The 23,032-nt window shown below is 58.9% G+C and overlaps 2 protein-coding genes and 1 long non-coding RNA gene across 10 annotated transcripts; 2 read left to right on the forward strand and 1 right to left on the reverse strand.

The window, feature by feature from the left end:
• Positions 1 to 27: 27 nt before the first annotated feature.
• On the forward strand, positions 28 to 2,366 carry LOC135977114 (uncharacterized). Its single transcript, XR_010594469.1, has 2 exons — positions 28 to 400; positions 1,731 to 2,366. It is a non-coding gene; the product is annotated as an uncharacterized LOC135977114 (long non-coding RNA).
• A 4,973-nt stretch (positions 2,367 to 7,339) lies between these two features.
• Positions 7,340 to 8,662, forward strand: GNG14 (G protein subunit gamma 14). The gene is made up of 2 exons (XM_005310640.4): positions 7,340 to 7,432; positions 8,517 to 8,662. The coding sequence occupies exons 1-2, from the start codon at positions 7,340 to 7,342 to the stop codon at positions 8,640 to 8,642; spliced, it is 219 nt and encodes a 72-aa protein (XP_005310697.2). The 3' UTR covers positions 8,643 to 8,662.
• A 1,127-nt stretch (positions 8,663 to 9,789) lies between these two features.
• On the reverse strand, positions 9,790 to 22,847 carry FBXW9 (F-box and WD repeat domain containing 9). Of its 8 annotated transcripts, none has more exons than XM_008163306.4 (11): positions 22,710 to 22,847; positions 20,147 to 20,575; positions 18,825 to 18,964; positions 18,341 to 18,469; positions 17,726 to 17,838; positions 16,541 to 16,632; positions 12,960 to 13,108; positions 12,197 to 12,310; positions 11,351 to 11,440; positions 10,814 to 10,879; positions 9,790 to 10,419 (listed from the first exon to the last, which is right to left on the reverse strand). In XM_008163306.4, exons 2-11 carry the CDS (start codon positions 20,571 to 20,573, stop codon positions 10,345 to 10,347), a joined length of 1,395 nt encoding a protein of 464 aa, XP_008161528.2. In that variant the 5' UTR covers positions 20,574 to 20,575; positions 22,710 to 22,847; the 3' UTR covers positions 9,790 to 10,344. The 8 variants fall into 8 exon arrangements, with proteins under 8 accessions (XP_008161528.2, XP_065432328.1, XP_042700370.2 ...); XM_065576256.1 differs by having other exon boundaries at positions 20,266 to 20,575; positions 22,710 to 22,787; XM_042844436.2 differs by lacking the exon at positions 22,710 to 22,847 and adding an exon at positions 22,012 to 22,149.
• Positions 22,848 to 23,032: the final 185 nt, after the last annotated feature.

The following is a 23,032-nucleotide window of genomic DNA, read 5'->3' on the forward strand; positions in this document are numbered from 1 at the left end:
CCATCTTGAACAGAAGCCGGGTACGGTGGCCTTCAAGGGTCAAGTATTGCTCCCCGGCAAGGCGTTTAGCGCTCCAATCGACCTCGCTGGGTCGAAGGTGGGGGTGGGGGTGGTGTGGACGCAATTCGACCGTGTTGGCCTCCGGGAGCTATCCCAGAGTGCTCCACTGGGACCGCTCTGGACAGCGCTCTCAACTCAGATGCACTGGCCAGGTAGCTAGGAAAAGCCCCGGGAAGGTTTGAATTTCATTTCCCGCTTGGCCAGCGTGGGGAGCCCACCAGCGCCGGGACCATGCCGGCCCAGAAGCGCAGGCGAGAGGCGCTGGATCTGATCGCTCTGTGGGGAGACGCCGCCGGGCAGGCGGAGCTCGGGGACCCCGGAGCCGAGGAAGGCACCTCTGGTGAGCACCTTTGTCACTAGAATACAGGGTTTAAAAGCAAGTGTGTTTAATGGCTGATCTCCCACGCGGCCGGATTTTCCCGGACACGTCCGGCTTTTTGGTTCTTAGATCCCGCCCGGGAGGAATTGGTAAAGATCTAAAAGCGTCCGGGAAAATACGGCCCCGTGGTCACCCTAGATGATAATCAGTTGTGGCAGCTGCAGATCCGCTCTGGGGCATGCGGAGCCCCCCGAAGAAATTGATGCGTCTGTCCCGGAGAAGCAGGATCAGCAGTTCCCCCCCCCCCCCCCCCCCCGGCTCTGGGAAATTCCCCATTGTGTGGGCTGCTGCTGGGAGCAGGAGAGCTGTCTGCATTGCTCTGTCCGCCCCACCCCTTCGCACACACAGGGAGTTTTGAGTGAGTTTCTCAAATGCCCCCTCAGGCTGAGCGGCTGAGAGCCTGGGTGAGTTAGAAATCCCGACACACACACACACACACACACACACTCCCAGCAGCCCCTGGGCCAGAGGTGGGGGGTGAAGCGTTCCCACCCACCTGCTAGGCTGGGACCCAGGAGAGCAGTTTCTGCCTAGCTGAGCTGTTCGGGTTTGGCTGACAGGGATCTTTCCTGATACTAGCCACGGGGTGGGGGGTGAGGTTGAAGCAGGGCCGCCCCAGGCAAAAAAGCCGCCGGCTGCCCCCCCCCCCCGCGGGGTGGGGGGGAGGGCTGCCGGAGCCCTGGGGCGAGGGTGGCGAGCCCCGGTGGGGGCTCCGCTCTCCCCCCGGCGGCCGGGAGGAGGGCACCGGGGGGGAAGGTGGCCAGAGCGCCGGGGGGAGGGCGGTGAGCCCAGCCGTGGCCCCGCTCTCCCCGGAGGCCGGAGCGCTGCCCCAAGCACAAGCTTGGTGGGCTGGTGCCTGGAGCCGGCCCTGGGTTGAAGCAATCATCCCAGAGAATTGGGAGCGGGGCGGGGGGTTGGATTGTGCTGCACATTCACCCTAAAACCTCAGCCCCACCTTTTAAATGGCCAACCCAACGGGCTTTGCTGGGTATGGGAAAGGAGGGCGCTGCTGTTTGAAACCGTTCCCACATGTTATGAAGGCTGAAGAAGCCGAAACCCTTTGCCTTACCCTGGCTGCCTGCAAGCCGAATTCGGTTGCCCAGCTAAGCATGTGTGATCTCTCACGCCAAACCGGCAGGCACTCAATATAAGGCAAAATGTGACCTTGTACCCAAAGCACATGTGCTATGTAATGTGAACCGCTTGATTCAGTGTGAAATAGTCTTCCCTTTGTTCTCTAAAAGGTGTCTTTTTTTTAAATACTACTCTCCCTTTTTTTTCCCTCCCACAGCTGCAAATGTTTCTATGCTCCCCCTATCATCTCCGTCCCAGAGGCTAGTGCAGATTAGAAGGCCAAAAAAATGCACTTGCGACGAGATGTTCTCAGAGCTCATGCAGTCCTTCCGCACTGAAAGAGCTCAGCAGAATGCATGGAGGCAAAGAATGGCAGAGTTCAGGAAAGCAGAAAATGAACGTGAGGAGAGGAGGTGGGAGCAAGAGCAGAGGAGGTGGGAGCAAGAGGAGAGGTGGCAGCAGCGCGTTGGGAGGAGACAGGATGAAATGCTGAGGCTAATGCAGGAGCAAACTGACCTGCTCAGGCGTCTGGTGGAGCTGCAGGAAAGGCAGCAGGAGCAGTCCCTGTATAACCACCCGCCCTCCTCCCCAAGTTCCATATCCTCCTCACCCTGATGCCCAAGAACGCGGGCAGGGGAGGCTACGGGCACGCAGCCACTCACCCCAGAGGATTGCCCAAGCAACGGAAGGCTGGCATTCAATAAGTTTTGAACTGTAGTGTGGCCTTGTCCTCCCCTCATCCACCACCCCACCTGGTGCTTCCCTCCTCACCCACCCCTCCTGGGCTACCTTGCGAGTTTTCCCCATATTTGTGTGATGAATTAATAAAGACTGCATGATTTGGAAACAATAATGACTTTATTGCCTCTGAAACCGGTGATCGAAGGGGGGAGGTCGGTTGGTTTACAGGGAAGTAGAGTCAACCAAGGGGGCAGGTTTTCATCAAGGAGAAACAAACAGAACTGTCACACCGTAGCCTGGCCAGTCATGAAACTGGTTTTAAAAGCGTCTCTGATGCACAGGGCGCCCTGCTGTGCTCTTCTAATCGCCCTGGTGTCTGGCTGCATGTAATTGGCTGCCAGGCGATTTGCCTCGGCCTCCCACCCCGCCATAAACGTCTCTCCCCTACTCTCACAGATATTGTGGAGCACACAGCAAGCAGCAATAACAATGGGAATATTGGTTTCGCTGAGGTCTAACCTAGTCAGTAAACTACACCAGCGAGCTTTTCAACGTCCAAATGCACATTCTACCACCATTCTGCACTTGCTCAGCCTATAGTTGAACAGCTCCTTAATACTGTCAAGGGTGCTTGTGTATGGCTTCATGAGCCCTGGCATTAAGGGGTAGGCTGGGTCCCTGAGGATAACTATTGGCATTTAAACATCCCTAACGATAATTTTCTGGTCTGGGAAGTAAGTTCCTTCCTGCAGCTGTTCAAACAGACCAGAGTTCCTGAAGATGCGAGTGTCATGTACCTTTCCCGGCCATCCCACGTTGATGTTGGTGAAACGTCCCTTGTGATCCATCAGTGCTTGCAGCACCATTGAAAAGTACCCCTTTTGGTTTATGTATTGGCTGCCAAGGTGGTCCGGTCCCAAGATAGGGATATGCGTTCCGTCTATCGCCCCACCACAGTTAGGGAATCCCATTGCAGCAAAGCCATCCACTATGGCCTGCACATTTCCCAGAGTCACTACCCGTGATAGCAGCAGCTCAGTGATTGCGTTGGCTGCTTGGATCACACCACCCCCACAGTAGATTTGCCCACTCCAAATTCATTCCCGACTGACCGGTAGCTGTCTGGCGTTGCAAGCTTCCACAGGGCTATCGCCACTCGCTTTTCAACTGTGAGGGCTGCTCTCATCTTGGTATTCTGGCGCTTCAGGGCAGGGGACAGCAAGTCACAAAGTTCCATGAAAGTGCCCTTATGCATGCGAAAATTTCGCACTCACTGGGAATCATCCCAGACCTGCAACACTATGCGGTCCCACCAGTCTGTGCTTGTTTCCTGGGCCCAGAATCGGAGTTCCACGGCATGACCCTGCCCCATTAACACCGTGATGTCCAAATTGCCAGGGCCCGTGCTTTGAGAGAAATCTGTATCCATGTCCTCATCACTCTCATGATCGCGCTGTCGTCGCCTCCTCACCTGCTTTTGCAGGTTCTGCACATACTGCAGGATAATGCGCGAGGTGTTTACAATGCTCACAGAAGCAGCGGTGAGCTGAGCGGGCTCCACGCTTGCCGTGGGATGGCGTCTGCATGGAAAAAAGGCGCAAAACGATTGTCTGCCGTTGCTTTCACGGAGGGAGGGGTGACAATGTTTTTCCCCCATCAGGCATTGGGAGCTTAACCCAGAATTCCAATGGGCGGCGGAGACTGCGGGAACTGTGGGATAGTTACCCATAGTGCAACGCTCAGTGAGTCAATGCGAGCCCTGGAAGTGAAGCCGCACTCCGCCGACTTAATGCGCTTAGTGGGGACTTACGCAATTCACTGTATAAAATCGATTTCTAAAAATTGACTTCTAGAAAACCAACCTAATTTGGTAGTGTAGACATACCCTGCGTGTGTCAGCTCTAGGGCTTGTCCCCGTTTAGTTCAGCTGGGGAACAGAACCAGCGTCCTGGGTATGTAAATGCATGAGCCGTTCCTACCCGAGCTACAGACCCAGGTGCTGAGTTAGCAGCCTCGTAATCTGGGGGGAGCCTGTACGGTGACTCAGCACCATATCGGGCTAGAGCGGTTCCAGACACACATACTGGGGCCTGTTCCCTCTGAAAGGCAAAGCAGCCCGGTTCTGTTCCCAGCTCTACCTGCCGGGACCGCAGACCAGCTCTCTGTTCTGGGGAACTGTACTCCGGGAACCGTCGGCTCCTAGCTGGGCTTTCGCAGCACAGAGCCGTCCGGGAGGCATACGTGGTGAACAGTGGGGGTAAATTAACCCTTTGCCAAGCGTCCTGGCGGAGTCTCCATCCCTGACAGGGTTTAAATGAAGACGGGAGGTTTTTCTAACTCTCCTTCACACGGGAATTGAATCCTACCAGGGCAATCGCATGGCCGGTTAGACAGGGGGTCGGATTAGGTGATCACACCGGTCCCCTTGGGATCTATGAACTGGCCCTTCCCGGCAATCCTGCGGTGGCTGGAACGTGTCCCGTCAGCCTGAGGCTGCCTGCAGCCGGGGTCGAGCGGCTCATTGCTCAGGTTCTGTTCACTGGAGCGGGCAACACCACATGTGCTACCCCTGCTCCCTTGAGCCACAAAAACTGGGGTGCAGGCTGTATTGCCTACACCCCCCAGCTCCTTTCATCGCTTCTACTGCGCCCATCATGGTGGTATCGAAGCTGCCCCCTCTTTCTGGTTCCTCTCCCCATCTACCGCCCCACCCTTATTGGATTCCCTCTGCCCCTTTCTCACCCACCCTTGCCAGCCGGCGCCCCCTGCCCTCCTGCCGCTCTCCGGTGGGGCTGAGGTGTGGGGAGCAGTGGACGCGAGTCCTGATCACGCGCTAATCAGGAACCACGGGAGGCCCAGCCCAGACAAAGCGGGTGTCCTGCTCCTCAGGCCCCATGAGCAGATTTCTGCCCCCGCCCCACCTCGCCTTTATGCCAACAGCCGTGACCTCCCGGGGCCCCAAGCCAGATGGGCCGGATGCCCGGGCAAAGGGAAGTCTGTCTTCAAAGCAGAGGGACCGCCGCTGACCTACAACCCTGTCTGCCAACCTCCGGGGGTGCCCAGCAGTCTGGAGGGGGGACCCCGGAAAGCCAGGGTTTGGGGTCCCTGCACAGCCCCCCCTTTTCCCAGCTGCAAGACAGTGAGGGACCCCACGTTCCTGCCCCACGTCAGAATGGGAATGGGGAGGGGCTACAGCCCTGCAGCATCCAGAACTGCCCGAGGGGGACAGTGGGGCCTGCAGCTGTGCCCAAACCACCCTGGCAGCTTGGAAATGCTCAGCCCCTGCCCGTGGGGTAGAGATGCAGGAGAGACGCAGCTCCCGGCCCCCCAGATACCCTCATCCTTTGCAAGCCGATTGACTGAACTCCTGCAGCTCTTCCCAGGAGGACCCTGAGGGCCCGTGACACCAGAGGTTTGCCTGTGGGCTCATGAACCCAGCAGTGGGAGGCAGGACTCCTGGGTTCTTTTCCTAGAGCAAGGAGGGGAGTGGGGCCTAGTGCTTAGAGCAGGGGGGGCTGGGAGCCAGGATTCCTGGGTTCTCTCCCCAGCGGCGGGAGGGGCGTGGGGTCTAGTGGTTAGAGCGGGGGTCTGGGAGCCAGGACTCCTGGGTTCTCTCCCCAGCGGTGGGAGGGGCGTGGAGTCTAGTGCTTAGAGCAGGGTGCTGGGAGCCAGGACTCCTGGGTTCTCTCCCCAGCGGCAGGAGGGGCGTAGGGTGTAATGGTTAGAGCGGGGGTCTGGGAGCCAGGACTCCTGGGTTCTCTCCCCAGCAGCGGGAGGGGCATGGGGTCTAGTGGTTAGAGTGGGGGTCTGGGAGCCAGGACTCCTGGGTTCTCTCCCCAGCGGCAGGAGGGGCGTGGGGTCCAGTGGTGGGACTGAGGAAGAGGGGCTCTTGGAAGGACTCCTGGATCCCAAGGCATGAGGGCCACTCTCGCCCCTCCCCCACCCCTGCGAGCCCTTCACCCCAGGCCTGTCTGCATTTCGGCTGCTCTCGGGGCTGAGCCGCTGGAGCCCCCCCGCCAGGGAAAACGCTGCCCCGGCCCAGCAGGGGGCGCTGCCCTTGGCCCCGCAGCAGCGGCCGCACTTCGCTGGGTGACATTTCGCTCTGTACAGGGCCCCGGTGGCTTCAAAGGCATCAAAGCCTGTGGGGCGGGCGGGGAGCCCGACTGAACCTCTGGCTGCTGAGAGCAAGGGCAGGCAGGCGGTGGCCTGGGGGGGGGGATAAATAGGGCAGAGGTGGGGGCCTCAGGGGGCTGGTGGAGACTGACAGAAACGGGCAGCGATACAGCATCTGGGGAGTGTGCTGGGCTGCAAACTGGGGGGACGTGTGTCCCCAGCTCAGGTGAGCGGAGGTGGGGGGAGCCAGAAAACAGGCCCTGATTTTGACCCCCCCTCCCCTAAAGCGAGACGACGGGGGAGGCCATGGAATTGACAAGAGGTTTGGATCAGGGCCGGGTCTCGGGACCGGAGGGGATGAGTGTCACAGGCGGCTGGAGGACTCAGATGGTTCCTGCCGGTATCGGCCCAGCTCTGGGACGGCCTGTTCCCGGGGCAGGGGCGAGAAACAGGTGCAGGGCTCAAACCCCAACAGTGTGTGTGTGTGACCCCCATCCTGAGCTCGGAATAGGACCCAGGAGTCTCGGTCCGGGGGGGGAGGGGAACTCCTGGCTCGTAGCCCCACTTCTGGAAGGGGAAACTGTCCACAGGAAGGCCTGGGTGTCCGCACTTCTCGGTTCTATCCCGTTCTAAGCATGGGGGCGAGTGCTTAGAGCAGGGCGGGCGTGGAAGCCAGGAGTCCTGGCTTCTACCAGCTCTGACCACTTGGTTGGTGACCCCAAGCCAAGTCACTGCCATGCTCTGTGCCTCAGTTTCCCCACCTATTCAGTAAAGGAGATGGGTGCTCAGGCTTCCTGGCCCAAGATTTAGTGCCTGCCCCCAATCCGTTGTTGTGTACTGTTAGAGATCTGCCATGCCCCGCCCCAGAGGTGGCTGCATTTCAGCAGCAGGTCACAGGCATTTGGGAGTCTTCGGCTCTGCGGCCGTTTAAATGTCACGGACGTTTGCCTGCTACTTTGGTTCTCGCGGCGCAGCCGGAGTTCAGCATCTTCACCCCCTCGTTGGTCTAACCAGCCCTCCTGTGCCCTGCAGATGTCGGGGAAGGCGGCCGGCAGCAAGCACACAAGCCAGGGCCGGAGGGCGGTGGAGCAGCTGCGAATAGAAGTCGGGCTGGAGAGAATGAAGGTGACACAACCCCCCCTCCCGATCCCTACAGTGGGGAATTCATTTGGTGCCGGATTGGCCAGGCCCGGCTTTTCCCCGCCGGTGAGGGTGAGACGGGAGTTCTGCCTAGGCCGAGCAGGACTCCTGGGTTCTTTTCCTAGCTCAGACTCTGTTTCGGCCCCACCCCCACTGGAAACCAGCCTGAGGCCTAACAAACTCACGTCACGGGGAGTAGCAGGGGAGGTGACGAACCGGCAGCGGCTGCCAATCTGGAGCAGAAGAGATTCAAGGCCTAAATGGGGACCTAAGTCCCCTCTTATCCACACACACCTCCCTGGGAAAGGGCAGGGAGGGGGAAATTGACATGACAGGCTCCTAGTTAGAGGGGATCTTTCCCCAGGGGGACACGCCCCAGAGGCAGAACCATTTGATTGGGAGGGGGGCAGGGAGGGGCACAGCCTTGCCCCATGCTAGAGCTGCCTGCCCCTGCCACGGCTCAGATCTCCCCCTATAGGGTAGCACCGCACAGGGGCCTGAGACAGGGCAGCTGCTGCTCCCCAGTGGGGAAGAGTGGGGGGGTCCCTTTCCAGACACTCCCGCCCGCAGTGTGTGGGGGGGGGTTTCCAGCCCTGCAGCGGGCCGGGCACATGCCGAGTTCAGGCCCCTGTTTACAGGACGGATTAGAGGGAGGAACACGGTAATTGCCCGGGAGGTGGTGGCGGGGTCAGGACAGCATGTTCCTTTCACGCGTGGCTTAGCGGGGCCCAGCAGAAAAACAGATCCTGCTCGGATCAGCTGCAAAGTCGGCTCCGAAAGGGGGAGGCAGCGCGGGGAGATGGACGGGGCGGAGGCTCCTTGCCCCTTTCAGCTCTGCCGGGATGGGGCCCTCCCCGCTGGCACTGACCCGCGCCAGGCCCTTATGTAAAGCCTGCGCTGAGCGGTGGTTGGGTAAGGTCCTGACTCCCACTCCCCTGCTCTAGCCACTAGACCCCACTTCCCTCCCAGCTCTGGGAACAGAACCCAGGAGTCCTGACTCCCAGTGCTCCCTGCTCTAACCACTAGCCCCTGCCCCCCACCCCGCTGTTTGGCTTTGTTCACCTGCCAGGTCTCCCAGGCAGCCCGTGAGCTGCTGCAGTTCTGCCGGGCGCACGCCCAGAGCGACCCGCTGCTGACTGGTGTCCCTGCCTCGGCCAACCCCTTCAAAGACCAGAACACCTGCAGCATCCTGTGAGGACCCTGGACCCCCCGCCCCAGCCGGACAATAGGGAGCAGCCGGGTTCCTAGCATTGTCCCCCCTCCCCATTGCGACCCTGGCCCCAGCCAACCCCTAGGGAGCGGCCTTGGAGGGGACATGACGGGTTCCGCCTGTGTCCCACTCTATCACCCTGCGCCCCTCCCCCAGCCAGGTCAGCGCAGCCTCGTGTGCAGAGAGGAGACGTTCCGACCCCTGGGCCCCGATCCCTCCTGGTGTAAACCGGGTGAGAGGAGGAGCAGGGAGTTGGGGGGAAAGCGTGACCCTGCTGCAGCCGGGGGAGCTTTGCCATCGCTTTCAAGGCGGGCAGGATCTCCCCCACAGTACAGCAACCCCCTCGTGCGCACATGATGGGATAGGGGAGCCAGGCCAGGGCCAAGCCAGCCTAGCTGCCCTGGGAGATGGGGATTGGTCTGGGTCCTCATTCAATCCACCCCCCCGGGGCTGCGGGAGGCCAGACCGGCAGCTGGACAAGCTGCCCCCACTCTACTAGGCTGCCTCATCCCTGTCCGGGAGGAACCCCCCCCTTGGGGGTGAGGACGAGAGGGAGGAGCTAAGACTCAATGGGCCGTTCCATTCTCAGCCCCCCTCCCTGGCTGCCCAACTCCGCCCCCGACTCCCTGCGTGACCCTGGGAAAGTCACTGCCACTCCCTCGTGCCTCAGTTTCCTCAGCTGTGAAACAGGGATGATACTTCCCAGGAGGGGGATTGGGAGGCACTGGGTTACTACGGTGATAATGGCCTGGTTGGCAGACAGCTACAGCCTGCCCCTAGCGATGGCAGCCGGTTCTGCACACAGGCGGGAAGGGCTCTAGATCCCCACCAACCTGGACTGGATCAGAGCCAGGAACCGTCTCACGTTGTGTTTGTGTAACCCCCGGCGCCCTGATCACGGCTGATGTGCTCCTAACACCCCTCCTAATAAAGCATGTGCAGCCCAGTCCCCGCCCCGTGCCGAGTGCTTCGCTCAGCTTGGAGACCGACCATGGCCTGGGCCCTTTCGGTTCCTGCTTGGCTGGTGCCAGGAGAAAGCTACCGCGCCTGGATTTTCAAGGCTCCGGCGACTGAATTTAAAACTAAAGGTGATTTCACTGGGAAGGGGATAAAAACCCACCGACATCTCGACTCAGATCCCGTCTGGCAGAACGGTTTAATCAACAACATTAGAACGTGCGTCTCACCTGCGTCCCTGTAAGTTACACGGCAGCTCTGGACTCTGTTTCGAGCTGGTCAGCCCTTGCGGCGAGCGCCCCCGGGCTGCGCGGAGCCGGGGTGGATGGTTCTGAGCCCTTAGGGCCGTCCCCTCCCGCGCTGGGACCTGGCTCTGAGAGCGCTGTGGGGAAGCAGGGGGGAGGCAGACCGATAGGTAGCAGAGGCCGCCCGGCAGGCAGGCCAGGGCGTGATAACTAAGGAGCCCAGCGGGTGGGAGAATGGGAACCAGAGAGAGCGAAGTCAGTGCATCGAGCAGGGAAGGGCCGGCCGGGCTCTGGAACTGCTCTGGGGACGAACGGCAGGGCCAGGGCGAGCTCAGGCAGGGACGCTTTGACCTCCTGGCTCCTCGGGCCTCTTCCAAACGACAACGAACAAACGAATCACAAACGGGGGCTGGAACTCTGGCCCCTCCCCCCCGGGCGCCGGGGGCCGCAGCTGCAAGACGTGGCTCCGCGGATCCAGGCCTCCATCAGGCATTGAGCCTCCAGATTTCCAAGGACAGGCCCCCGGAGGCAGCTACTACAATGTTGCCTTCGGCGCTGATCTGTGGGGGGAAGCAGGGAGCGGGAGGGGTGAGTGTCAAGGGACTGAGGCCATGTCAAGCCGGGATGCCCCAGAATTCCTGCTAAATACACCCTGCCCCTGCCCCGAGTTTAGCCACACGGACAAAGCGTCCAGCATTCAGCCCGGCCTCAGATTCCCTCCCCGGGGCAGCAGGGTCGCTCCCCTGGGCGCAAGGGGAAGGGAGCGCCCCCGCGGGCTGATCTGAGGGGTCGCCCGCCCTGGAGAGCCGGGGAGAGAGGGAGGCGTGGCCTGGGGAGGGTGCAGGGACATGGACATTCCCCCACTGGCAAGAACACACTAGACAAGCCGGCTGGGAGGGCAGAACGGCCAGGCGCCCTCGTCCCTCAGTTCGGAGTCCGGGTTCCCCTCCTTACCCCATTCAGCACGTTGTTGTGCGTCTGTGAACAGACAGTGCGAGGCGGGTCCGTCGGAATGTGTATCTGGAAAGAGAAAACTCTTGGGGAGGCTGCCCAGGGCCAGGTGAATCCATGGGGAGGAATGGGGGGAGCCCCTTTCCGTGCTATTTTTAGGAGAGCCCATTGGTGCTTTGCTGATCAACACTAGGGGTCTGCATTGGTGCAGCTCCCCCGGGACTGGCCGCCGGTGGCCGGAAGAGGGGCAGCAGATCCTCGGCCCAGACAAGGCTTGGATCAGAAATAGCTCATATACACAATCCTTGCTGTTCGCGTTACAGAGAAGCATGTTCTCTTCCAAGGGCCAAGGCACAATCCTCAGAACCCCCCAGGAAGCAGGAATCACCTCTCCCCCCCCCCCCCCAGGTGGGGAAACTGAGGCACAGAGAGGGGAAGCGGCTTGCAGCCAAAGTCACAGAGCTGGGGTTGGGACTCGGGTGTTCCCAAGTCGTGGGGAGTGGGGTGGGAGAAGGATTCCTAGGGAAGCATGGACCTTACCCGCAGGGTCTTGTCAGTGGAGGTCGTGTACAGAGTGCCCAGGGAGTGCCAGACGCCAGTGATCTGGGACCGGTGACCCACGTCGAAGTACTGTGGGGAGGAAAGAGACACTAAGCCCTCGGCAGACCTCCAGCTGGGACGCACCGCGGGGGTCTTTGTTCCTAGCCCGTGTGGGTCCCATGCATCTCTCTGTTCCTAACCCATCACCTCATGCCGGGGACTCTCACGCACACGCATCCCAAGCCCGACCAGCGGTACCCACTCCAAGGTGCTTCGGAGGGCCCAGTCTAGGGCATCGCAGGTCAGATCACACCAGGACCCCCTGGAAATCTACGTATTTTCGGTATTCATGTGGCCCCACCACCACAGTATCTAAGCAGGCCACGATCTAACCACACCCCCCTGTGAGGTGCTATCGTTATACCGATGGGGAACTGAGGCACAGGGTGGCTAACGTCACACAGGAAGTCGGGTCGCCCAAGTGCCAGGCAAGCTCCTTACCGCTGCGCCATCCACCCCAACAGGCCCATCTGCTGTCATCTCAGCTGGGTGTGTGTGGGGGGGTCAAGTAGCAAATGGGTCACTGAGAGCCATCTCCCCTGCCCTCCAGGGCGGGATGTTCCCTCCAGGGCATGGGGAACTGAGACCCATCCAGCATGGGGCTAATGGAGGAGAGCCCTCAAGTGAAACTGACATTGGCTGAGTTCAGGGCCCCAAGCGGCAGGCAGACAAACAAGCAGCAGCCCTGGTATTAATCATCTGGGGTGAAAGTGGGGGCGAAACAGGCCCAACGCTTAGCAAGCCTGCACCCCTCTGTTAAGCCCTGGATCGGGGACCCCTGCATACCCGGATGTGCTGGAAGCAGCCTCCTCGGTTTTCAAAGACATAGAGCAGCCCCTGGTTGTCCCCGGCCCACAGCTGCGTCCCCTGGTAGGACATGGAGAGCAGGTAGGAGTCCAGCTGCAGGAGGAAAGGGAGGATGAGACAGCTCTGGGGGAGGATCGGTGTCTGGGTGGGCACCACACGTTGGGGAGGATGAGTGGAACAGGAGAAAGAGGCTCAGGTTTCAGGGGGGACCCGCAAGCCCTGTAGCACGTTTAAGAACAGTCTGTTTCTTACAGGGCTGCCCCCCTCATTGCTGGTGAATGAGCAGAACACCTGGCTAAGCTGGCAGGAGGAGCTCCAAGTGCTTCGCCGTCATTAAGCACCACAACCCTTCCTCTACGAAGGAGGCATCTGTTACCCCACTGTACATCTAGGGAAACCGAGGCACGGCAAATGACTTGCCAGAAGTCAAACAGTACGTCACTGGCAGACCCAGGAGTCTTCACTCCCAGCCCCCACCTGCTCTAACCACTAGACCCCATTGCCCTCCCAGAGCTGGGGAGGGAACCCAGGAGGCCTGACTCCCTGCAACCCACACCCTCCTTCAGATGCAACCAGTTGGCTCAGGGACTCTCTAATAATTACGTATTCTCCTCCCCTAAAATGTCCTCAGGTAGGGAGCGTCTACCAACTCCCATCTCCCTCCTCTCCACGGTGATTCCAGGCAACCTCCACTGCCCTCAGCAGGTAGGAGGGAGAAGAGCCACCAGCTCCGGCCACCTACCTGCAGCCTCTGGAGGACGCTGTTGGCCCGTCGGTCGAAGACGACCAGCGTCCGGTCCTCGCTGCCTGAGATGATGAAGCGCTCATCGGCCACGAGAGACAGGACGGCGCTGGAGTGGAGCTTGCGGCTCTTCAACGGGGCCTGGGCAGCTGCCGGGAAGGGAACAGCGTCAGGATCTCTGCCGGGGCGACTGTGGGGATCCTAGCCAGGTGATGCCTGCACTGGGCCCTGGGGCAAACTAATACAGTTGAGAGGGGAAGTAATGTTCTATCCTGCACCCCCACCCGCACGGCCAGGGGGCCAGCAAATCTGCACCCCACCCCACCCTTGCAGCAGGAGATCTCCACCCCCCACCCTGAAGTCAGGGGGCAGCAGACGGTGACAGTCTGTCCCCCTACGTTCGCCCCTTTTAGAGGATTATGGTAAAACGTGTACAGAGTATGCCTTGAGAGGTATCACTTGAAAACTCATGATTTGCTGATCCTTATTGTCTTGGTAAAATGGTGTGACAACATTATATGTAAAGTTACACATTGCGGAGCCATGTTTCCACATTCTGGAGGGCAGTCGCAAACCAGTTCCTCAGAGACAAAAGGCTAGACTTAGGGTACGTCTATACTTACCACCGGGTTCGGCGGTAAGCAATCGATCTTCTGGGATCGATGTATCGCATCTTGTCTAGATGCGATAAATCGATCCCGGAAGCGCTCACCGTCGACGCCGGTACTCCTGCTCCGCGAGAGGAGTACGCGGAGTCGACGGGGGAGCCTGCCTGCCGCGTGTGGACCCGCGGTAAGTACTTTATAGTTCGAACTAAGGTACTTCGACTTCAGCTACGTTATTCACGTAGCTGAAGTCGCGTATCTTAGTTTGAACTGGGGGCTTAGTGTGGACCAGCCCTATGCGTCAGCTTGGTGTCAACGAGGTCAAGTGGCCCATCGATGCATTAAGTGGCCACTCTTCTGTTGGAGACAGGGTGTGGGCAAAAAAAAAACAACTCTACATTTTGACAAAGTAGCAACTTGAGAATCCTGCCCACCCAGGCTCTCTGTCCCCTGAACCTTAGCTAGAGGTGAGAAATGACTACACTGACTACGTAAAAGGATCAGTGGACACAAGTCAGATATCAGGAATGGCAATCTACAAAAACCTGTAGGAGAACACTTCAACCTCCCCGGCCACACAATAGCAGATGTAAAGGTAGCCATCTTACAGCAAAAAACCTTCAGGACCAGACTCCAAAGAGAAACTGCTGAGCTCCAGTTCATTTGCAAATTTGACACCATCAGCTCAGGATTAAACAAAGCCTGTGAATGGCTAGCCAACTACAGAAGCAGTTTCTCCTCCCTTGGTGTTCACACCTCAACTGCTAGCAGAGGACCTCACCCTCCCTGATTGAACTAACCTCGTTATCTCCAGACTGATTTATACCTGCCTCTGGAGATTTCCATTACATGGGTCTCATGCCCCAAAAGCTTATGCTCCAATACATCTGTTAGTCTTAAAGGTGCCACAGGACGCTCTGTTGCTTTATATTGGGAGAGCGGATGCCCCAAACCATCTCTCCCTTTCTCTCTGCCCAAGGCATTGACAACACTTGAAGAACAAAGGACGCAGCACTGGACCGGGGAGGGATCCTGACTGAAAGATTCAGCCAGGAAGACTGTTGGAACTTGTGGTGCGAGAGACCTTTGAATTCACTTCGGGAATGTCGACACTGGCAAGTTTCTGCACAAGTTATTTGCAGTTATTTTTATGAAAGTGCTGGAATTAAACTGCGGGTGCCTGTCCACACTGTGCTCCTTGTGACGGTGCAGCACATCCACATTAGCAGCTCTTGCAACGACAAAGAGAGCAGTGCATTGTGGGAGCTATCCCACGGTGCACCTGGCCGCAGGGTGCTTTGGGAAGGGTTTGCGATGCCTCAAGGGGCAGGCGCAGCGTCACACGATGTGATCAGGTTCCCAATCTCATCGTTCCATGGGCATCTTACTACATCGTCAGCTGCTTTTCAACTGAAATGGGGGGGGGGGAGGAGTGAGTGTGCGTGTGTGTGTATGTGTATGGAGGGGGAGAGGAGAGACTGTTTTGGGGGACAGAGAGAGTGTCAGCATGCTGGCTTGTAAAGGTCAGACAGCGGCAGGAAGCAACCAGTCCTGAGGCAGGGGAAACCCCGACATCAGCCCCTGCCTCCCTCCCCAGCTCCCTGCACAGCAATCACACTCTCTGTCTCACACACACACACACACACACTCTCTCTCTCTCTCTCCACACGTTCGTGTCCCGGAGCAGCACAGCACCCAAGGGCCCTCAGAAACAGAGCTTACAAAGCGGAGAGGAGGATGTCTCCAGGGAATGAGCGGAGCAGCCACTTGAGGGACTATGGGACACTTCTGGAAGCCAATTGATTGCTTTCTGAGCTGTAATGTGTTAACTCTGCCAATACAGGGCTGGACCCTCTGCGCTTTAAGGCTTAGGACTCTCATCAAGATGGTTTTTTCTCCAACGCTGCAACTGAGGAGTTTCTGCGCACAAAGTGGCTTGGCCGTGTTTACCCCTGGGGGGTTACACCGCAGAAAGCGGCTTTCTGTGCAGTAACTTGCCAGTGTAGACAAGGCCTTAGCTTGTTAAATTAGGTGTTAAAGGCATTTTACTTTTTCTTTGTAACCAGTTCTGATTTTCATGCCTCATTACTTGCCATCACTTTTTGTTGTTAATTCATTTGTTTGCTCTATTGTTTTATCGAAACCAGGGTGTTTGGCTTGAAATGTTTGGGATCGAGGGATCATGGGGGATAACAGGATTTGTGCAGATCATTTTCTACTAATGAACGACGGACAATCTATGAGCTTCTCTTGTCCAGGACAGGGCTGGACCGTACAAGCTGCACATTTCTGGGGGGGGGAGAAGGTCTGGGCTTGGGCGTTTGCTGGTGTTGTCCTGAAGTGTCGTTCAGGAGGGGCCGGCCATTGCACTCATACAGCGTAGCTGGGAGTAACTTCCATGCTGGAGGCTGGGTGCGAGCAGACCTGGAGTGGTTGCTCCCACGGCAAAGCCGTGTAAAAGGCACCCCAGGTTGGAGAATTGAGGGGACACAGCTGTCCATCAGTCAAAAGTCACACAGATCTTCACCTCCAGCCAGTGGATTTTCCCTCCCAGGTCCCCACAGGGAGGCAGGAGGAGGGGAGGGGTTGCCCCAAGCCTGGGGTGCCCAGAAACCCCACAGAGCAGCATTTCTGCTACCCCAGCTGAACTGGGCCAGGCCTGCTGAGCAACAAGCTCCGGCAGCATCGGACTCACTCCCCCTGGACCCCTCAGTAATTCAGGACTCTCGTGCAGCAGGCCTTTTGCACAGCCCTGGTGGCTTCCCCCAGAGATAAGCCAGGCGGCTCGGTATCATCAGCCCCATTTTACAGAGCGGAAACCTGAGGCACAGCAAGTGGCAGGAGTGGAAAACGGAACCTCAGGGCCACGGGACTGGGAAAGGACCTGCTGCATTGGGCCCGCTGGGTTCAAGGGTGCAGGGATGGGCCCAACCAACAGCTGGAGCCTTGATCCTAAAGCCAGCCGCGGACACTAACCTCGCGGGTCGTACACCGTCACCTTCTTGTCGTAGGTCCCCGTGACCAGGATGTCGGGCAGGTAGGAGAGACACAGCACGGGAGCTTTCCCACTGGGAGTCGGGGAGACAAGATAGCGAAGGGAGAACAAATATGATCCTTCAGGACGAGCCTCGTCACCCCCCCCAGGGCTGGAATGCCCAAGGCCTTTGGTCCCTCTGTGTCCATCCTCTGGGCGGGATCCTGATAACGTCTGCACGAGACCCTTCTCCTCCCGACGGTACTTATCAGAGCCCCATTACCGTAATGTCAGAGCACCTTCCAATCTGGGCTCCCTCATTACCATCATGTCAGAGCACCTCGCAATCTGGGCTCCCCCCCCCGATTACCGTAATGTCAGAGCACCTCGCAATCTGGGCCCCCCATTAGCGTAATGTCGGAGCACCTCGCAATCTGGGCCCCCCATTACGGTAACGTCAGCGCACCTGCCAATCTTTAATGCACGTATCCTCACTAACCCCGTAGTGCAGGGCAGTGCAGTTATCCCTATTGTATGTGTGGGGAAACAAGGGCCAGATTTGTATAGGTACCTGGGCACCTAACGCCCCTGGGTGTCACTGGGAGTTAGGCACCGAGAGCTCTTTAAAAATCTGTCCCCAAGTGACTGGCCCGAGGTCCCACTGGACTCTGCTGAACGCTGCTCTCCTGCGTACTGGGCCAGCGCTCTAACCATTGCACCCTCCCTCCTCTCCTGACAAGCAGCAGTCTCCGCTGAGCGTCTTTGCTCTCGGACGATCCCCCTACCCTCCTGGCTGTTTTTTAAGCCCGTGACGTGGTTGGGGGGCAGTCTGTCTAGCAGGGACTGCACCGCGCAGAGCCAAGTTGTAGTAAGCCACGCATGGAGATGCAAAGGAACGGCTTCTCGCCCGGCAGCCCCCAGTCCCGGCTTCACCCCACTTCCCCGGCCGGAGCCCTTGGCCTCCCCCACTTCGGCGCTCTGGTCTAGACTCTGCCCAGCAGCACCGAGCACGGCCGCCCCAACCCCGCTCTCTAAGGCACAGCAGATGTGAGTGGTGGCTGAGACTCTCCCAGAAGGCGGAGGTAGCTCAGGGCACCACCCAGGTGGCTGAAGGAGGAGCTGGTGGGAGCCAGGCTGGGGTTGCTTCCTGCGGAGCCAGTGGTGCAGGGGAGAAAGGGAAACGGTACCTGATCTCCCCAAACTGCTGCCCGTCGGCCTCTATGTCCCACAGCTTCACCGTGCTGTCCCAGGAGCCCGAGCACACCTTGTTGTCTCGTGAAGCCAGTGACCACACCCAGCCCTGCACCGGGAAAGGGAGAGGAAAGGGTTAAAGTCGGGGGCTGTCCTTTCCTGCCCTTCTCTGGTGTCTTTCCCCAAAGCCCTTTAGCCCCCCCAGCCCCCCTGCAATACACAGAGTTAACTCCAGCGTACGGACAGGGAAACCGAGGCACAGAGCGGGGACGCGAACACAAGCGGTCCCAGTATCCATTCCTGTGCCAGTCACTAGACATGCTGTCCCGGCTCAATCCAACCCAACAGAAGGGAGGGAGAAAGCTCATATTCAGCACAGGCTTGGGCAAAGAGGGCACAGGGAAAGGGGGACTGGGCCGGGGGCATTTCCCCTCCAGGAGTCTCAGCAAGACTGGCACCCCCAGAACAAAACCCCCATGTCATGCCTACTGGCACCAACTAGCTCCCCTCTCCAGCTGCTTGGGCGTATCCGTGCTGGGGACAGAGTGCCACTGGCCCCTTTCTCCAGCTCAGACCCCCTCCACCTCAGAGGGTGAAGGCCAGATTCCCACCTTGTGCGTCCCGTTGCGTTCCGTGCCCAGGGCTTTCACCAGCACCTTGTCCGGGGACTGGCCCAGCTCCCGCAGATCCCACAGGTTGACGTTCCGATCCCGGGAGCCCGAGACACAGAGAGCCCCGCCCTGCAAGAGAAGGAGACAGACTGGCCATGGGTCCTTTGAAATGGGAGAAACAGAACTCCTGGAGCCAGAGACCAACGTGGGAGTCACCCCAGCTAACAGGGCTCGGAAGATAACACCACCACAAGCAACCGTACGTGAGAAGAGTCTTCCACGCCTACTCCGGCCAACAGCTGCGTGTCATGATTAGCGAACAGCAGCTGTTGAACCCAGAAGTCCTGACTCTGCTCTACCTCACTAGACCTCACACCCTTCCCTCCCACAGCCAGGGGTCGAACCCAGGAGTCCTGACTCCCAAGCCCCACCCCATCTCACCCCCAGACAGCAACGGCCAGCAAAGGAGGACATCGGAACTCACCTGCAAGAGCAGAACGGAGTCGATGGAGGCGAAGTGGCCGTTGGCGAGGGAGAAGTACTCTGTCCTCCTGCCATCACAGGCCCAGTGTCTGAGATGTTCCTCTAGCTCCATGCAGGCAGCCGGCCAGTCGAAGTCCTCCTCTGCGTAGAAAGGAAGAGATCGCAAGGATCAGGGTGAGGGGTGTCCCGCTCTGGGCAGGGAGGGAATCTGGGGCTTCCAAAACTGCTGGGAGCTTTGATCCCAAAGCCACTCCCCATCCCCTGCACCAGGTCGAGGTGAGGCTGTGTAAAAATCGCTTTCTTCAGGGCAGTGGCTCTCAACCTTTCCAGGCTACTGTCCCCCTTTCCGGAGTCTGATTTGTCTTGCGTACCCCCAAGTTTCACCTCACTTTTAAACTACTTGCTTAGACAATCAGACATAACAATACAAAAGTGTCACAGCCACACTAGTACTGAACAATTGCTGGCTCTCTCATTTTTATCGTATACTTATAAAATCAATCCATTGGAATGGAAGTATTGTACTTACATTGCAGTGTATAGTCTACAGAGCAGTAGAAACAAATCACTGTCTGTGTGAAATTTTAGTTTGTACTGACTTTGCTAGTAGTTTTTATGTCGCCTCTTGTAAAACTAGGTGACTCTCTAGCTGAGTTGATGTACCTCCTGGAAGAGCTCTGCATATCCCCAGGGATACAAGTACCCCGGGTTGAGAACCACTGCTTTAGGGTCCGTAAACCCTCCTCTTCCCAAGGACGGGGAAATGTCCCCTCTAGAGGCCCCGACGCGGCCCCTTTAAATAGATGGGAGCAAAGGTAAATCACAGCACTGCCACCTGGGAGCATCCCAAACCACCTCCCACCCCTCACTCCAAGGAAGGGCAGGGGGGCTACTGCCATTACAGAGGTGAAGCAGGGAGGGGACCTGGCCAGGCTCACATCGTGAAGTCAGCTGCAAAGCAGGGAACAGAACTCAGGGGTCCTGATTCCTAGTGCCCCTCTCCACTGTAACCACTAGACCCCCTTCCAGAGCTGGGGATAGAACCCAGGAGTCCCGACACCCAGCCCCCTGCTCTAACCATTAGACACAACTCTCATCCAGAGCTGGTGATAGGACCCTGGCGTTATCGTTATCCTCCCCCCACAGCTCTAACCAGCAGCACCTCAGCAGCAACTAAATCTCAAGGTAAAGTTAACTGAGGGACCTCTCTGAGGCCCATGAAATAGCGTCTGGTCCTACAGTAGAACCCAGGAGTCCTGGCCCTCAGCCCTTGTCTCTCCTCCAAGTCCCACCTCCAGTGAAGAAAGTCCAATGGAGATCTACCTTCCACCACCGGGTAACACCCACTGATCCTCTTCTGAAGGCGAATCTTCCAGGTCACTGGGTCCTGCACAATATCCCCGAGGGTCCGACAGACCAAGGGCAAGACCTCGAGAACAAACCTGGCTTCCAGGTAAGAGCAGATCTCCAGGATCAGCTCCAGAGGGAGGGCTAACAGCCCAGAGGTCACGTTGTCGCTTGCCGGAGACTTCTTCAGCTCCAGAGGAGACCTGTGCTCCGATGCCTGGGCCCCGGGCCCCACAGAGAGTGACTCGGGAGGTGCGCACTGGGCCTTGTGGCTGGGCTGAGCAGAGCCGAGGACGCGGTCGATGTATTCCTGAGCCTGCGTGTCTGGATCAACCTTGTTCTCTGCGTCGGAGTCATTGTCGGAGCCGTGGGGGTCCTCAGAGGGGTTCGATGCCGGGTCCATGGCTGTGGAAGCAGTAGGGACAGTGAGAGTGACGAGAACAGCATAGGAACAGCACTGAATACGTAGCCCGGAGCAGATCGTAACACTGGCCATTCTACCCCACACATCCGGTACAGCAAGGGACAGGTTCAGTCCACCAGTCCCTTTCATTCTGCCAGCTCATCCAGCGGCTGTGCGTGATCTGCCCAGGGATGGCGTTTAAGGCTAGAAGCGATCATTAGATCATCTGGCCTGACCTCCTGTAGATCACAGGCCATTCAGTGTCACCCAGTGACCCCAGTAACTTGTGTTTGGCTAAAGCATCTTTCAGAAAGACAACCGGACTGGAAGACAAGATGGAGACTCCACCACTTCCTTCAGAGTCTGTTCTAATGGTTAATCTTCCTCCCTGTTAAAAATCGGGGTCTAATTTCTCATTTGAATGTGTCTGGCTTTAATTTCCAGCTGTTCCTTCCTGTTCTGCATTTCTCTATCGTCCCTCTAGACCCACCATTGCACCCACCTGCTGTACCAGACCAGACCCGCAGCCCTATGTCCTCCGCTTCCCAGCCTCTTGTTCTGAAGTTTTTCCCAAAAAGGGGGGAAAGGAGAAGTGAGGACCGAAAGACTTCTCAGTTGTTTTCCAGAGTCTCAGCTTTCATAATTAATTAATAAAAGTCTTCAGCTGTTGTGATTGTGAAGAAAACCTTGAACACATGCCCTGACTGTAACATTGCTGGACTCTGCAAAGAACCTGAGCTCAGAACCCTGAGACGGGGCTGTCGCCCCAAGAGTGAGCGACACAGCAACAGTGCCTGAGTTTGCAGAGAGCCTGAGCCCATCGCCATGAGTGGAGGGGAGGTGCTGTATTCCAACATCCGAAGAAGTGGGCTGTAGTCCACGAAAGCTTATGCTCTAATAAATTTGTTAGTCTCTAAAGTGCCACAAGTACTCCTGTTCTTTTTGCGGATACAGACTAACACGGCTGCTACTCTGAAACCTGCATTCCAACCGGTTCTCTCAGATGCCCTCTCGGACAAAGTAGGAATTTTCTGTAATATTTGTATGGTTCCTATGTGTGCCTCAGCTGCCCTATGTATTTGCCTTGCTACCCAGGGTGGGTACCAAAGGGTTATCTATGGAGAAGCTAGAAAGACAACAGGAACCCCCAAGGTTAAAACAGTCACACCTAGCAGCCCAGAAGAAGGAGATCCCCCCCTCCCCCAGGACGTGAAGCAAAGGCCTCCGCTAAAGAACAGAGGGGACAGGTGTCGGGGAGAAGGGCTGGCCTCGGGGGAGCCAGGGAAGCTTCCCCTTGGGGCTGTGGAGGAGACAGAGACAGGGATGGATTCCACAGCAGTTTGGCTGATGGGCCCGTCTTGGCCAGGATGGCCCAGGGTTCACCGCCGCCCGCGGGCACTAACCTAGGGACAGTCAGAGGCTGCAGCAGGTGACTGACCTGCCTGTGTCGCTGGAGGAGACTGGCTGGGCCGGGCTCGGATTCGTAGGGGTCCGGCCCCGCAGAGCCCCCTGGGCCGGTACGGGGGGCGTCACCCCCCCCCCCGCAGAGCCCTGGGCCGGTACAGGGGGCGTCACCCCCCCCCCGCAGAGACCTGGTGCCGGTACGGGGGGCGTCACCCCCCCCGCAGAGCCCTGGGGGCCCTGGGCCGGTACGGGGGGCGTCACCCCCCCCCGCAGAGCCCTGGGGCCGGTACTGGGGGCGTCACCCCCCCCCCCCGCAGAGCCCTGGGGCCGGTACTGGGGGCGTCACCCCCCCCCCCCGCAGAGCCCTGGGGCCGGTACTGGGGGCGTCACCCCCCCCCCCGCAGAGCCCTGGGGCCGGTACGGGGGGCGTCACCCTCTCCCCCCCGCAGAGCCCCCTGGGCCGGTACAGGGGGCGTCACCCCCCCCCCGCAGAGCCCTGGGGCCGGTACGGGGGGCGTCACCCTCTCCCCCCCGCAGAGCCCCCTGGGCCGGTACAGGGGGCGTCACCCCCCCCCCGCAGAGCCCTGGGGCCGGTACGGGGGGCGTCACCCTCTCCCCCCCGCAGAGCCCTGGGGGCCCTGGACCCGGTACGGGGGGGGCTGCCGGGGGCTGAGCTCGGACCGGAGGGGGCGGGGCGATAGAGACCCTCCCCCCGCCCAGCTCCCTTCTTACCCCAGGGCCGGGGCCGCCCCGCTCCCCTGACAGCGGCCAGCGGAGCCCCGCCTCCTCTCGCTCGTCACTTCCGGCACCGAGATGACATCACACAGCGGAAGTCCGCCCCGCCTCTCCTTGTCACGTGACCGGCCTCCCTGGCAGTTGCGATCATCCTACGTGGGGGGGAGGGGCCGCCCATAAACACCCCCGCCCCGCCCGTGTCATGACGTCAATGTGACATCATAGACATGACCCTATGATGACATCACAGCCCCAGTATCTTCCCCAGCCTGAGGCAACGGCCTTCGTACCCCCCCCCCCCCTCCCGGGGCCAGGCCCCA

Source organism: Chrysemys picta, chromosome 22 (genome assembly GCF_011386835.1).
Source record: "Chrysemys picta bellii isolate R12L10 chromosome 22, ASM1138683v2, whole genome shotgun sequence".
Lineage (NCBI taxonomy): Eukaryota > Metazoa > Chordata > Testudines > Emydidae > Chrysemys > Chrysemys picta.